Source organism: Rosa chinensis, chromosome 4 (genome assembly GCF_002994745.2).
Source record: "Rosa chinensis cultivar Old Blush chromosome 4, RchiOBHm-V2, whole genome shotgun sequence".
Taxonomy (NCBI): Eukaryota; Viridiplantae; Streptophyta; class Magnoliopsida; order Rosales; family Rosaceae; genus Rosa; species Rosa chinensis.
In genome coordinates this window covers 16,152,291-16,167,330 of record NC_037091.1, presented here as the reverse complement: position 1 = coordinate 16,167,330, position 15,040 = coordinate 16,152,291, and the positions used below count along the sequence as shown (strand labels likewise).

Sequence of the window (15,040 nt, the reverse complement as noted above, 5' to 3'; positions counted from 1 at the left end):
TTTATTTTTTTCATTGGATAAGAGATTTATGTTGTCTAATTAAGGATGAAGATGTAAAGGGGAATTAAGATTTACATTATGGTTAAATTTTTTATTTTAAAGATAGTAACTTGTTTACAAATTATATGAGTGAGGCTATTTGTAGAATAGCTTAAGTGATGTTTAGTGAGTAATTTTAGTGTTTGAAAATTTAGTAGGAGATGTAAAAAGCATAGAGTTCAGCAGAGTAAATTTGAAGATTCCAATCGAAAAATTCTAATTTTTTTTTTTTCAACGTACTTCTAATATATTTTTTTGAAACCAATCGCTTTCTTCTACTCTCAGAGTCTCAGATGTCGTAGTTGAATATGTATATTATATATTATATGTTATATGTACCATATTATATATTATATGTTATATGTACCATCAAGATAATACTGTCAAACCTTTGGTAGAGACGGTTAAAATTGAGCATATGACAGCACAGTAACAAACGATTTAGTAGCGAGTCTTGTCGTTCTCATTATCTTTGACTTCTCGTCATGAGCTCAAAATGTAACTACAGTCCAAAATTACACCAACCCGAAGTCGTGTAAAAGAATACATAAGAAAGAAATTAAAGAAAAAAGGAATCAAATGGAAATTCAAATAGTAAATATATATAATTCAATTAACATCTACAGATCTCTATGAAATGAGTATTCACCATATCAACCAGTCTCATCATCCCCATGAAACAATTATTCCAGAGCCCATCTTCCTATAGTTTTCCGAATCATCCGTCAAGTCTTTCCATTACCCTCTCCTTGTCCAAAATCTTCATCCAATGTAAGCTTTTGGTTTGAATGAACTGTATTTTTGTGTATGCACTTATGCCTCTGCAAGATGAATCTTGTTATTGAAACAATTGTTGCCTCTTTGCTTGCCAGCCTCTTCTTCTACTATCTGCCAAATAATAACCTTTCATCTCGATCTTTTGCCAACAATTTCATCTCCTTCACTCTCCTCCATGAGTTCTAGCTATTATCCAAGCTGGAACACTTGAACTCTGTAGTACTTGACTACTTGAACCCGAAGAAGAAACTGAAGTACATACAGGTGCGGAGGTCGTACTACTTGAAAAACAATCTTCTGAAAGTTATTTCGTAACTTGTTTTTCTCAAGATCTTTTGGAATGGCTGATCTAGCCGTTTCTGTAGCAATATTATTAGTTGAGAAGGTGATAAGCTCTTTGGACCAAAAGATCACTAGTAATGTCCATGGTGATGTTGAAAAGGCCTGGAAATGTTTGAGGAGGATGCAAGCCTATCTAAGGGACTCGGAAGAGATTGACGTAGGTAGTCAAATGTTTCAAAATCGTGTCAAAGAGGTCCAAAGTTTAGCTTATGAAATTGAGGATGCTATTGATAAGTTTATGGTTCAGATTCCACATCACTTCCACAGCAATATGTTCTCTGAGGCGATTCACGACATTGCCTACTTTTTCACAGAAAGAAGAGCAATAAGTGAGTTCTCCTCAAAAATTAAAGATATTGAAACGAGAGTTGGTAGCTTTTCAGCCTTGGATTCACTACTTCTTGAGCCAACAAGTTCTAGCACAAGAACAGAAGAAAACCTGACCCACCAAGTTCTCGAGGAAGATGAGGTAGTGGGCTTTGAAGAGCGTAAAGGAACACTCCTCAAACAGTTGACAGAAGCAAATTCAAAGCTCTTGACGATTTTGATTGTAGGTCCAGGCGGCTCCGGCAAAACCACAATCGTGAAGAATGTTTATGACAGTAAACTGGTACAAGGATTTTTTGATTGCCATTCTTGGATTGATGTGTCACGTCCTCCTAAACTTGGAAAGCTCTTGCGTAATATGTTAATCGATTTCAGACTGAAAAAGAATAACAGCGCTTGGAGTAAATATGAAGCTGTTAGACAGATTGTTCCAAGAGCGGGCATGAGACTATTTCCGCAGCAAAAACTGAAAAGACAAAAACCAGTTCATGATGAAGAAGAAGAAGAAGAAGAAGAAGAAGAAGAAGAAGAAGAAGAAGAAGAAGAAGAAGAAGAAGCAGCTGAAAATCCAAAAGCAGAATTGAATAATTTTCTGAAAGCTAAGAGGTTTCTGCTTGTGTTAGATAATGTTTGGAGAGTACAAGATCTGGAATCCATTGTAAATGCTCTACCAAAAGGATTGCCTGGGAGTAAAATAATCATAACTACACGGAAGTCTGATGTAGCTCCGGTTGCCACATATATCCATGATTTGAGTTGTGGTTTGTCATGGAAATATGCCTGGTATCTGTTCTGCAAGAAGGCTTTTCAAAGTAGTGACGAAAATTGTCCGCGCGAGCTCGAGCACTGGGCTAAAAAAATCCTGAAGAAGTGTGAAGGCTTGCCCCTTGCTATTTCAGCTGTTGGTACTTTGCTCTGGAAGAAGCCACAAACTCCAGTTGAGTGGAAGAAGTTACATGAAAGCCTTGGATCTGAAATTAGACCCGATTCTAGTCTTTCTGTTATTAGCCGCATTTTGCAGCCCAGTTATATGGATCTTCCAAGCCATCTGAAAACTTGTTTCTTATACTTTGGCATGTTTCCAGAAGACTATTTAATCAGTCGCGAGAAGCTGACTCGGTTGTGGTTAGCCGAAGGGTTTGTGATGCCAGGAAGAGGAAAAACAATGGAGGAAGTTGCAGAGAGTTATCTCAATGAACTCATTGCAAGAAACTTGGTTAATGCCACCAGAAGAGAGATAGATGGTCGAGTGAGGAGTTGTCGTGTTTTAAGCCTTGTCAGAGAGTTCATCATTACCAAGGCAGAAAACTTCATCACTGTTTTGGAGCCCAACTGCAGTACTACAACGTCAGGTGAGAAAATTCGTCGCCTTTCTGTTCAAAATGTCGAAATCAATTTGCTATTAAGAGATAGGGACTTGAGTCACATTCGTACCTTGCTAGTGTTTGGGCAGGCATGTTCCCCTTCTGATCTTGAAATGGTACTTAAAACCTCTAAATTTTTGAGGGTGTTTGATCTTCAAGGAGTACCTTTGAAGATTTTTCCCAAAAGTATAATTGGTCTCCGCCTTTTGAGGTACTTATGTCTGAGGCAAACTAAAATTAGATCAGTTCCAAAGTCCATAAAAAATCTTGCATTCTTGCAAACTTTAGATCTGAGGTCCACCAAGGTGACAAAATTACCAAAAACGATCTACAAATTCCAGAATATGCGTCATCTTTTAGCTTATAGCTGTGATATGAAATCTGGAGTGGCACGAGGAGTGGACGTGTCTGCGGGCAATATTGGATCGTTATCTTCCATACAGAAGTTGTTACTAGTCAAGGTGCAAAAAAACAGAAAAGCCATAAAAGCCTTGAGAGAGTTGATTGGTCTCCGGAAGTTGGGGCTGGTCGACCTTGGAAGAGAACATGGAAGAGAATTGTGTTGTTCCATTCAAAAGATGTCAGAGCTTTCAACACTTGAGGTACGATCAACAAGCGAGGAGGAGTATCTCGATTTGGATCATATGAATTCCCCCCCTGGTCCTCCTCTCTATCTCCAACGTCTATCTTTGACAGGGCGCTTAAAAATTCTACCGCAGTGGATAGCGCAGCTTCATAGTCTGATTAGGATTGCTTTGAAGGGTTCAAAACTGAATGCTGGTGCCAACATTGTTGAGGTCCTTCAAGATTTGCCTAATCTGATGGAACTAGAATTGGTTGACTCATTCACTGGGGTATCTTTGATATTCAAAGCTGAAAAGTTCAAGAAACTAAAGGCCTTGCGTATTGAGAAATTTGATCAGCTAGATTTGATGGTCGTCGAGGGTGGAGCAATGCCTCAGCTCAAGAAGTTAACCATGTCTAAATGCCAGAATCTGAAGTTACTTCCATTTGGCATTGATCATCTAATCTTCCTCCAAGAACTGCTCTTGATTGACATGCACCATGAATTCCTTGCTAGGCTACAGAAGGATAGCGAAGACCGTTACTTGGTTGAGAATATTCGAGTTATCCATTCCTTCTCTGGGAGCTACCAATCTTACACTGGATTCCAAAATCTCTCTTGAAAGAAACACAAGGTAACAAGCATTTTGTTTGGTTTAATTGTAAATAGATGTTAGTGATTCTTAACGTTGGTGTGCCATTACTCTTTATTGACTCCAGGCAGCAGTGGATGGAGGAGTACTGACCCAAGGTCATGCACAAAAGATGAAGAGCTCGTTATCACTTTTCTGTGATTAAAGCGAAGACGACGTCTCAAGGATGCGTGGCAGTACTTTTCGGTATATTTATATATGTTATTCGTGCATTTTTCTCAAGGATAAGATATTTAAGCTAAACTGCTCTCTTTATAATTTTATATTAACATATGTTGTAAAACGATAGTAAAAGAATTTGAGAGAGAGAGAGAGAGTTTAGACACAGAGAATGAAGCATGAGAAAATGGAGTGATTCTATTCATCTCACAATGAGATTTATATAGGAGTACCTCAGGTTTACAAAAGGTAACTATTTAACGATTACATCAATCACTCGTCTGATTACAATCAATCAATCGTTAATTATATTTTGTTAATCACTAATCAATCTTAATTGGCATATATCACGCAATACTAATTGCTATTACATGAATAGCCACATTAATATTTACAACACTCCCCCTTGGATATTCCATGTCAATAGTGTTGCCCTTGCTATGCTCTTCTAAGTTACCTCGTCAAAAACCTTGCCAAGTAATAAAAACCCTGTGGGAAAAAACAACCTTGGTCGAAGAAGAAAAGAGCATAACGTGCTTGAGTGTGGATTAGCAGGATCACAGCTTTAGAGTTGCTACACCAAAACCTTGCCCGGTAAACCCAGTGGGAGAAACCCGTGGTTGAAGGGAACAGATGAGCAAATGCATATATGTCAAATCAAAGCATCTTCTGGATGCAGTAAGTGGGGTGACTATGCTAAAGATGTGCCTCATCAAAACCTTGCCAGGTAACAAAACCCAGTGGGATAAAATAACCCTGGACGAAGGACAAAAAGAGTACACGATGGTCAAATGAGTATGCTTCAGGATACTCCCCCTGAAAATTACATGTTAGGTAATTCAGATAATTTACGTAGACCAATACCTTGTGCATGCTTCTAGAATGTAGACTTTGGTATTGACTTAGTAAAGAGGTCTGCACAATTGTCTTTAGATCAAATCTGCTTAACTTCAATCTTCTAATGCTCTTGTTGTTGCTGATTGAAGGAGAACTTCGGTACAATATGTTTGGTGTTGTCTCCTTTGATGAAACTCATCTTTATCTGCTCTATATAAGCAGCATTATCCTCGTAGATTATGGTTGGTTCATCAGTGGTGGAATGCAGTCCACATGTGCTTCGAACATGCTTTGTAACGGCTCTTAGCCATGTACATTCACATACTGCTTCGTGAAGAGCTAATATCTCAGCATGATTTGAAGAGGTAGCAACAAATGTCTATTTTGTAGACCTCCAAGAAATTGCAGTATTCTCAATGCTAAAGACATAACCAGTTTGGGAACGTACCTTGTGCGGGTCTGATAGATAGTCTATATCAGCATATCTAACAAGGCGAGCATCATTCCGAGGATCAAGGGGGTTTGATCCATTCCTTGATGCGTAGGGATAGAATAAGCCCATATCCGCCGTACCTCTAAGGTAGCGAAAAATGTCTCTTATTCCAGTGGCGGTGTGTTGGCGCAGAGATATATCTAGCTAACAAGTTCACATCGAATGGGATGTCCTGTCTAGGGCATTGAGCCAAATACAATAATGCGCCTATTGCACTTAGATATGGGACTTCTGGCACCAATATCTCTTCGTTATCATCTGCAAGATGATACGGTTCTTTCTAGACTTCGAACGACCATGGGTGTGCTTGCTTTATCCTCATTAAAGTGTCTTAACATCTTCTAGATGTAATGTGGCTGATGGACCAAAATTTCACCTATACTGTCCTCGGGCTTCAGGTTGAGACAATAATTTGTTTCCCAAGGCCTTTCATCTCAAATTTCGACTTCAGGTGCTTTGCGGTTTCCTTGATTTCTTCAGGAGTATCAATCAAATTCATGTCTTTGACATAGACCGTCATAATCGCAAACCCAGAACTTGTTTCCTTAATAAACACGCATGGGCGTTTTATTATTCACATATCCCATCCCGATCAAATATTCACTTAGACGGTTATACCACCTCCGTCTAGATTTTTTCAATCTATAAAGTGAACACCTCAAAACTAATGGAGAGCATGTTCCGTGGTCTAGAACTATTTGCATTGGGTATCATAAGTCCTTCAGGTACTTTCATGTATATCTCTGTATTGTGATCCCCATAGAGATAAGCTGTGACCACATTCATAAGCTGCATATTCAGTTTATCGGAAAATACCAAACTGATAAGGTAGCGGAACGTTATGACGTCTATTACGGGAGAATACGCCTCCTCGGAATCAATCACAGGGCGTTGAGAAAATTCTTGCGCCACTAGACGATCCTTGTGTATCACAATCTCATTTTTCTCATTATGCTTCCTTACAAATACCCATTTAAATTCTACGGGTTTAACATGGGGAGGTGTAGGAATAACAGGTCCAAACACCCTTCTCTTTGTCAAGGAATCTAATTCGACCTGGATTGCTTATTTCCTTTTTAGCCAGTCGTCTCTTCGTTGATATTGATCAACAAAGCAAGGTTCGAGGTCATCGCTTATTATAATTTCGGTGGCCACCGCAAATACTAATATATCATCGATGATAATCTCAATCCGATTCCAAATCTCACTAAATTTACCGAGATTTCTCTATTCTCAGGAATGGGTTCAAATGTTGGAGCATCCCCCAACATGGTCTCTTCTAGGACGTACCCATAATCCGGATTTATCTCATGAGATGAATCGGTTTGAGATAGCGATGTTAAGAGGATTCGTTTGTGCCAAGTTTACCCTTTTCTGGAGATAAGAATCATTCGAACCTAATGGTCTACCTCACTTCTGGGTAGGGACATATGACTGGTTAGCCGCCATGGTCATACCTTGTCCATCTGGGACTACACATCCTACAGGGACTTCTATCCTTACAGGTACATTTGCAGGTATATATGATCTCGTCACTTTTGCTAGATCAAAGAAAGTGTTTGGCATATTGTATTCTTATACTCTATAGATCTAGAATTGTCCGCACTTCAATATTTTTGTGCGGTTTGGGGATCAAGATGAGACATTGTGGGGACATTCCATGTTAATTCACGTCGTTCATCAGGAACGGTGACGTTCTTATCTCCCCCTAACGGCGGGAAGATTGTCTCATCAAAGTGACAATCCGCAAATCTAGCGGTAAAGAAATCGCCTATCAAGGGCTCTAAAGAGCACATAATGGATGGGACTCATAATCGACATGTATGCCCATCCTTTGTTGAGAACCCAATTTTGTACATTGTGACGGCATAATTGGCATGAGGACTGCATATCCAAATGTGCGTAAGTGCGAAACATCAGGTTCATACCCAGTCACTAACGCGGAGTAAGGTTGGTAGCAGTGGGCCTCAACGGGACCAATATAGCTACATGCAAGATTGCATAGCCCCACGCAAAAAACTAGAAACTTGGTGCGCATTACCAAGATTCTGTTTGCAAGACCATCTTGGGTGTGAACATAAGGAACTATATGTTCAGCATCAATCCCAAGGGATATGCAATAATCATTAAAAGACTTCAATGTAAACTCTCCGGTATTATCAAGTCTTATAGACTTTAAGGGATAATCCGTGTGTGAACCTTGAATTTCATGATCTGGGTGAGAGTTTAGCAAAAGCAGCATTTTCTTGTGGACAATAGTGTAACATGTGGTCACTTTGTCGATACATCAACCAAAACCATTAATATTTAACTGGTCCACATAGTGGTTGGATATGTCCACAAATTTCCCTTGCATTCTATGCAGAAAAATGGTGGTGTATGTACTAGTCTTTGTATATGGTGGTCTAGTATGAAATATTCTTAATGAGTATGGCATAGTGTGTCATTATATACAAGACCCTTATTTAGAAGGGGATGCACCTGCGATGAGTTGAGGATACAATGCATCATACTTTGACCTGAGTGTCCCAAACGGTCATGCCATAGCAAGTAATTGTTTGAATTAGTTAGCTTCTACCTAACAGATTTCAATTTCTCCAATGTACGCTTCTGGCCACACACTCGGAGGTTATGCAAAGATATTCTACTCATTTCCTCAGTGGTTTCAACATGATAACCGTTGGTTCGAATATCCTTAATACTCAATAACATTCTTCTAGAATGTGGAGATTATAAGGTCTCATTAATGATAGGTTCAGTACCATTGGACAACATACAGTGGGTTTTGCCATAATCCTCTATCAGGTTGGATTGGCCTGATACAGTTGTCACAGAGGTATGAATAGACATAAGTTTGAAAAATATCTCTGATCTGGGAGTATGGTGTGCGTAATAGCACTTTTAACTAGACAACAAAGTTCCACACAAGACATGCCTATTCATAAATTTAATTCAATGGATCACATGTATGAATAAGTTTATTGAATTAAATATATTCGAACATAACCACATTTCTATAATCCAAAATAATTGAAAACATAAATCACCAAAATCCGAAGATGTTTTAATCATTAAGATGAAATAGATATGGCACAAGGGGCCAATTATACCCATGTCTTCGAGTCTTAATCCTCGGTATGTTCAGTAACTGCCTGAAAATCCATGATCTCTAATGTGGAATCAATAGAAAATGACCATTCAATAAAGTTGGTATTTCGAGTTCCGCGACCGGCGTAATACTCATCTACTGCTTAGGCTATCGCACAACAGGTGTGGGACCAGCAGTCAATTCCTCCACATTGATAACAAAGATCATGCTGATTTTGGTGGCGGGGGGCCGAACTAGTGTTCCTTTCCACTTTGACTTGTTGGGCAGGGCACTATAACATGGAGCCATGTTTTGGGCCGGTTATATGGGTCATTTATGAGCCTACCTCTCTTTCCATGTCTCAAAAGATCTTTTTTTTTTTTTTTGCCCCTTCCACGACCACAATTTCTCCTTTTGCAATGAGTAACATCATTTACTTCAAGTAAAAGTGTTGCTTAGGTACCGATGGGCTTGGCTTGATCATTCATCAACAGGAGGTTGTTGTTCATTTCAGTGAACAAAAAGATAATGATCAATTCTGAGAATTAGTAAAGTGCCTCTCCTTGTATTGTTTTGGGCAGATGGGCTTGTTCAATATCTTGCTAATCATGTCTTGCTTCAGGCAAGAAAATGATCATTTGATGGTTAAAGTACTCTTCCAGAGCGACCCAAAGAGTTTGTGGATCCTCTTCATCGAATACTCAACTTGGAGTGCTTTCTCTATATGTTTCTTTATGAACATTATGGCACTCGCCTTAAAAGCCTCAGTGACGACATTGTCAATATCAATTGTTGATCTCATTTTCTTTGTAGTCAGATGAATTTTCACATCTTGAGTACACTTTAAATAGTTTCTTCCGGAAACCTCCAAAGCAACAAAGTCAAACATGTTGAGATTTGACATTTCTTACAGGAAATGAACAAATAATATTAGTGATTTGGGTAATATCATCCATAAGCAAGTAATGAGAACTTCAGGTTCTATAACATGGTATGAAAAATCGGATTAGACATGTAAAATATACTGGTTTTATCATGTGCAGTGAATTTATGAAAAAAACTTCAAGTTTCTTAAATAACATTATCGAAACTACAAGTTTGATTTATGTATGAACTACTGGTTCATTTAGAACTTCTAGTTCATTAGGTACCTGCATTTTCTACACATATTCTGGTGAGAAAATTTAGACAAGTAACACAATAATATTGAATTGAGCAAATTGAAATAATCTCACAAATTGGATAAATAAAAATCACAAATCAATTAAGATATTAATTGCATGCTAGTAATATAACAGATTAATTATCATACAATTATGTGAATAAATGCTTCTGGAAATTAATTACAAGATTAATTTCAGTTTACTCCCCTGAGGTTTGGGGGTGTCATCATTTCACCCCCTGTACTTTCAATTTTGAATTTTTACCCCCCTAAACTTTCCAATTTCAATCAGTCGTGTCCAATTTCTACTATTCCGTCCAAATTAGACGTTAAGTTTGACTTTTGAGGGCTAAAATGGTCATTTCAACATAAAAAAATTTAAAAAAAAATTCTGTTTTTCAGTTTTTTAGTTTTTTTTTTTTTTTTTTTTCTGTTTCTTCTTTTTATTTATTTATTTTTTATTATTATTTTGTCTTCAACCTATACACCACAAGTTATAATAGGTTTATAAAAACAAAAAAATACTCTAGGTAGTTGAAAGCCGCTCGCTGGTTTACGATATTTGTGACATATCTCCGATAAAGTGAAGAATTTAGGATATATCCCTAATAAAGTGAAGAAATATCTGTAAAAAATAATTTTACACTTTATCTGTAAATAAATATCTGTAAAAAATAATTTTACACAAATATTTCTTCACTTTATTGGGGATATACAGATATTTACAGATAAAATGTAAAATCATTTTTTACAGATATTTCTTCACTTTATTGGGGATATATCATAAAATTTTTCAATTTATTGGAGATATATCACAAATATCGTAGACCAAAAATGATTTTACACAGATATTTCTTCACTTTATTGGGGATATACAAATATTTATTTACAAATAAAGTGTAAAATTATTTTTTACAAATATTTCTTTACTTTGTTGGGGATATATCCTAAAATTCTTCACTTTATCAGAGATATATCACAAATATCGTAGACCAGCGAGCGGCTTTCAACCACCTAGAGTATTTTTTTTGTTTTTATATAAACCTATTATAACTTGTGGTGTATAGGTTGAAGACAAAATAAAATAATAATAAGAAAAAAAACTAAGAAACAGAAAGAAAAAAAAAAACTAAAAAATAGAAAAAAAATTTAATTTTTTAATTTTTTTTAGGGATAATGCTCATACACCCGGTTTCTGATAAAATACTTCCCAAAAACCCCACTAAACTATTTTTGTTCCTCTCCACCCAGACTTCTGTCCTTTTCATTCCTTCTCACCCAACTCTTCCTTTTCTCTCCCGATCATATCCTTTAAGATATCTTTTGAATAGTACGTTCTGTTTTTCTTTTTTTTGATGAAACGTGGTGGGCCCATTTTTTATTTTTAAACAGAAGCATGATACGAATTCATCCTCTATCCTAAAGGTAAACAGTACACTTTACTATTCATAATTCCGATTGTTGATAGACTCGAATTAATAGCCATCTGCAAAATTACAAGCAAAGAACTGCAAAAGGAAAGAGAAAAATTGAGAAAACTAAAAGCCTATAGAGATAATCTTGATAGAGAATCACCTAACTATTGGGATATTATCTATAGACTACAGACTAGAATCTATCAAATAGAAGAAGAGATAGATAATCTTTTAGATGTTCTGAAAGAGGAACAAAAACCTCTTGATTATTTGAGCATTGGTTAGATCCGCACATCACTGGTATCAGAGCTTGTAAAATAGCTCAAGGAGAACCCCTCCTTAATGGGGACAATGTCAGAATTGTTACTAGAGAAAATAAATTCTCTACTGAAATCTTCTGATGAGAAATATCAGAAGTTGTTACTAGAAATATCTAGATGTCAGTCGACTCTAGAAAAATTTCCTGCTATAATCCACCAATTGGAAAGATTGGAAAACAAACTAGATTATATCAAAGAGCTTCCAAAAACGGAAGAAGAAAAACTAACAAGTGTTAGTAGAAAAATCAAAGAACAACAAAAAACGCTGGATTCTATACTGAAGGACAAAAAATTGCCTACAGTAAAAAAGAAGACTAATGGATTCAAACCATTAGAAAAACCAGACACAAATCGTGTTCCAAACATGATTTTTCTGGAACCATCTACTAGTCAGACTAGTATCCGGTATGAAAACCCGGAAAAAAGAGAAATGAAGATGTTAAGCATCTTTGGGAAAAAGAAAGGAGTTCAACTTCTAAATGCCGAAGAATTTGAGTTCAATGAGATTGAACAAGAAGTAAAAAATTCCTCAATCCCAAAGTTAGATTTCAAACAAATCTACAAAAGAGGAAAGTTTGATCTAATGGACAGCCATTATTTTAAACTACTGGAGATTACAACCCCAGCAACCGCCGGTGGAGAGACTGATCTTCTACTGATCACTCTAGCAGAAGTTGCCAGAGCACAAGCAAAAAAATATCAATTTATGCATATTGGAGCAGTCCAAGTAGGCATAAATCTGCTTGCTCGAGAAGGTATAAACTGTTCAGTCCTCTGTGTGCTACAGGACAACAGGTTAACAGACTTCCAAGCTAGTCTGTTGGGAACACTCGAAGCATCTTTATGTGATCAAGTGGCATATTTCAACTGCTTCCCCAACTTCACCACCAGCTTGAAAGATGCAGCTCATTGTCTCAGACTAAGAGTCAAGACAGATGGCATATCCATGAAAGAAGATATGCAAGAACTAGCAATAGTATACAGGATATACTATAAATTGATGAGTACTACAGTAGCCCCTAAGACACGGATTACAAATATCCCAGGTCTTACTACTGGATTCCTCACCAATCAGAAGAACCATTCACAGCAGATCCACAAAGTTACTTGGAATGAAGTAACATTTCCTCTTGAATGGAAACTATCCGGTCCAAAAAAGCAACCGGAAAGAGCGAAAGCAAAAATCTACGAGAGTAGAAGAACTGGAGAAATCAGCCTCAACTTCGACAATCACAGAAAAAGTGATGTCTGTCCTGAGAACCTCAGGATAAACAGCAATCTTCTGAGAAGAAGCTACAGCACCAGAGAAGCAAGTATCAGTGGTACAAAACCCACTATAGAAGAGCCGATATCAGAAGAAGATCTGGAAGCTGATCTAAACAGACCAGTCCATATGTTTAGAGCCAAAAGACTCTATGATCTTTATGAAGAAGCTGAGAATTGTGAAAATCCTGAACGATTAGAAAAACTAATCGAAGAAATGAAAGAATTCAAATTCAGAAAGACAAGAAAAGTCTTTCCTTATCAAGATATTGAAATGGAAGATGGAGAAAGCTCCAGAACTTTCATCAAAAAAGAAACAAGGGAAACAAAACTCCCATTCCAAAAAGCCCCCACGGGTAAAAAAGGAGAAAGAAATTCTCAAAGATTTGTCCCAGAAGACAATCTGCCCAGAGTTCCTATCACAAACTACGGAATCTGGTTGAATCTAGACAAGAGTCTAGACAAAAGAAAAACTATTGACCAATGGGTAGACAGCCTGATGATGGCTTCTGCACTCACCCTTGGAAAATTTGAAGCACCAGATTTGCAGGTGTACTATGAAACTACTCTCACTGGAGTAGCAAAAAAGTATTACCTATCTTTCAAAGAAACTGCCAGAGGAAGAGACTGGCTTGAAGAGATAAAAAATTCAAAATCTCCGTATGATTTTGCAGTACCCCTGTACGATCAGTTCTGGGGAGATCTCTCAAATCTGAGTGATAAAGCTAAAGAAACGGCGAAATCAAATATCTATGCTCTCAAAATCTGTGACATGAGATATTTTGAAGAATACCTGAATGAGTTTCAGGAATATTACTGTACTATTGGCGAACTAGAGAATACTGATCTAGTCAACCTGTTGCACAGAAAGCTCCCTGAACCATGGAGAACAGCTGTGAGAGAAAGCATAGCTGAAAAACCAATTGAAAGATTTTCAGTTGGAGGAATTGCCGACAGAATCCGGCAACTACTGAAGGAGCAATGCAAAGCCAATCTTAGAGCTAAGATGGCCAAAAAACAACTCAAAGGAGTTGAAAATTTCTGCTATGGAATACTTGATATGCCCACAAACTGGGGATGTCATGAATCCAATTTCCACAGAAAAAAGAAAAAAGAAAGATATTACTCTAAAAAATTCAAAAAGAGTAATCAGAAGAAGAAGTGGAAGTTCAAGAAAAGTTCCAATTACCAGAAGCAACAAAAAGAAGGTCCAGAAAAGAAATTCTTCAAGAAAAAGAAGAATTCTTCTCAGCATAAACAACCTAGCAAGAAAGCTTGCAGATGTTGGTTGTGCAAAGCCGAAGGACACTATGCAAATGAATGTCCAGAAAAGGGTAAAAGATCTACTAAAGCTCTCTTTGAAGAATATGAGCAAATAGTAGAAGTAGCAAATATGAAAGGCTACGAAATAGCCTATTCTGATGATGAAGAAGATAGCAGGTCAGTCTATTCTGCCTGGTCTGACGAGTCTGAAGAAGAAACTTCATCAGCAGAGTCTGAGAATGATTCTGAAGTAGAGTACTTCGAATCCAGACAAATGAATGTTTTGAAAATCAAAAACTGGGAAGAAAGCAAGACAGAATCCTTCATGTCTTCCTATCAGGTGAACCCTGGTTCATTCGTTTGTGACTACTGCTTCTGTCACGAAAAGAATGGTCTTCCTATGTTCTGTGAAGAGTCTAAGAAGACTTATCATAAAGAATGCTTCATAGCTGAAGCAAGAAGAAAAACCAAGAATGGTCTTGTCAGCCAGCTGGTTGAACAAGAATATGAAGAGTATTTTGCCGAACAAAAGGCAAAAGAAGTAGAAACTCGGTTCCAGGAAACCATGGAACAACCTTCTTCCTTGAAAAAGGAAGAAACCATCGATGAAGAAAAAATCGATGAGGATATTGAACTGGTTGAAATACCAGAAAATGTTGAACTGGTAAAACCACCAGAAACAGTTCATCTCTTGGAAAGACAGGAGACTACTGACACATGGGATCTACTTGGCCAACCATCTGGCAAGTTTGATTATAAAGTCAGATATGATCCTCCATCCTGGTTCAAAAATTCGGACAACCAAGAGATAATTCCTACAGATTGGGATGATATTGATAAGTCATCTACTCAGGAAAATGTTCCGAAAGAAGAATGTAAACCATTCATTCCAACGGAACAAGCTCAAGAAAATGAGCTTCATCAGTCAAAAGTCGTCTCTACAAGTAAATACAGCAACTACATAGAGATTGGAC

General features: G+C 37.3%; 1 protein-coding gene across 2 annotated transcripts; it reads left to right on the top strand.

Moving 5' to 3' along the window:
* The first annotated feature begins 676 nt into the window (after positions 1–676).
* LOC112195912 (disease resistance protein RPM1) lies at positions 677–4,417 on the top strand. Of its 2 annotated transcripts, XM_040517772.1 has the most exons (3): positions 678–810; positions 912–4,048; positions 4,134–4,417. In XM_040517772.1, the coding sequence occupies exon 2, from the start codon at positions 1,157–1,159 to the stop codon at positions 4,034–4,036; it is 2,880 nt and encodes a 959-aa protein (XP_040373706.1). In that variant the 5' UTR covers positions 678–810; positions 912–1,156; the 3' UTR covers positions 4,037–4,048; positions 4,134–4,417. The 2 variants fall into 2 exon arrangements, with proteins under 2 accessions (XP_024191914.1, XP_040373706.1); XM_024336146.2 differs by having other exon boundaries at positions 677–4,048.
* The last annotated feature ends 10,623 nt before the right edge of the window (positions 4,418–15,040 follow it).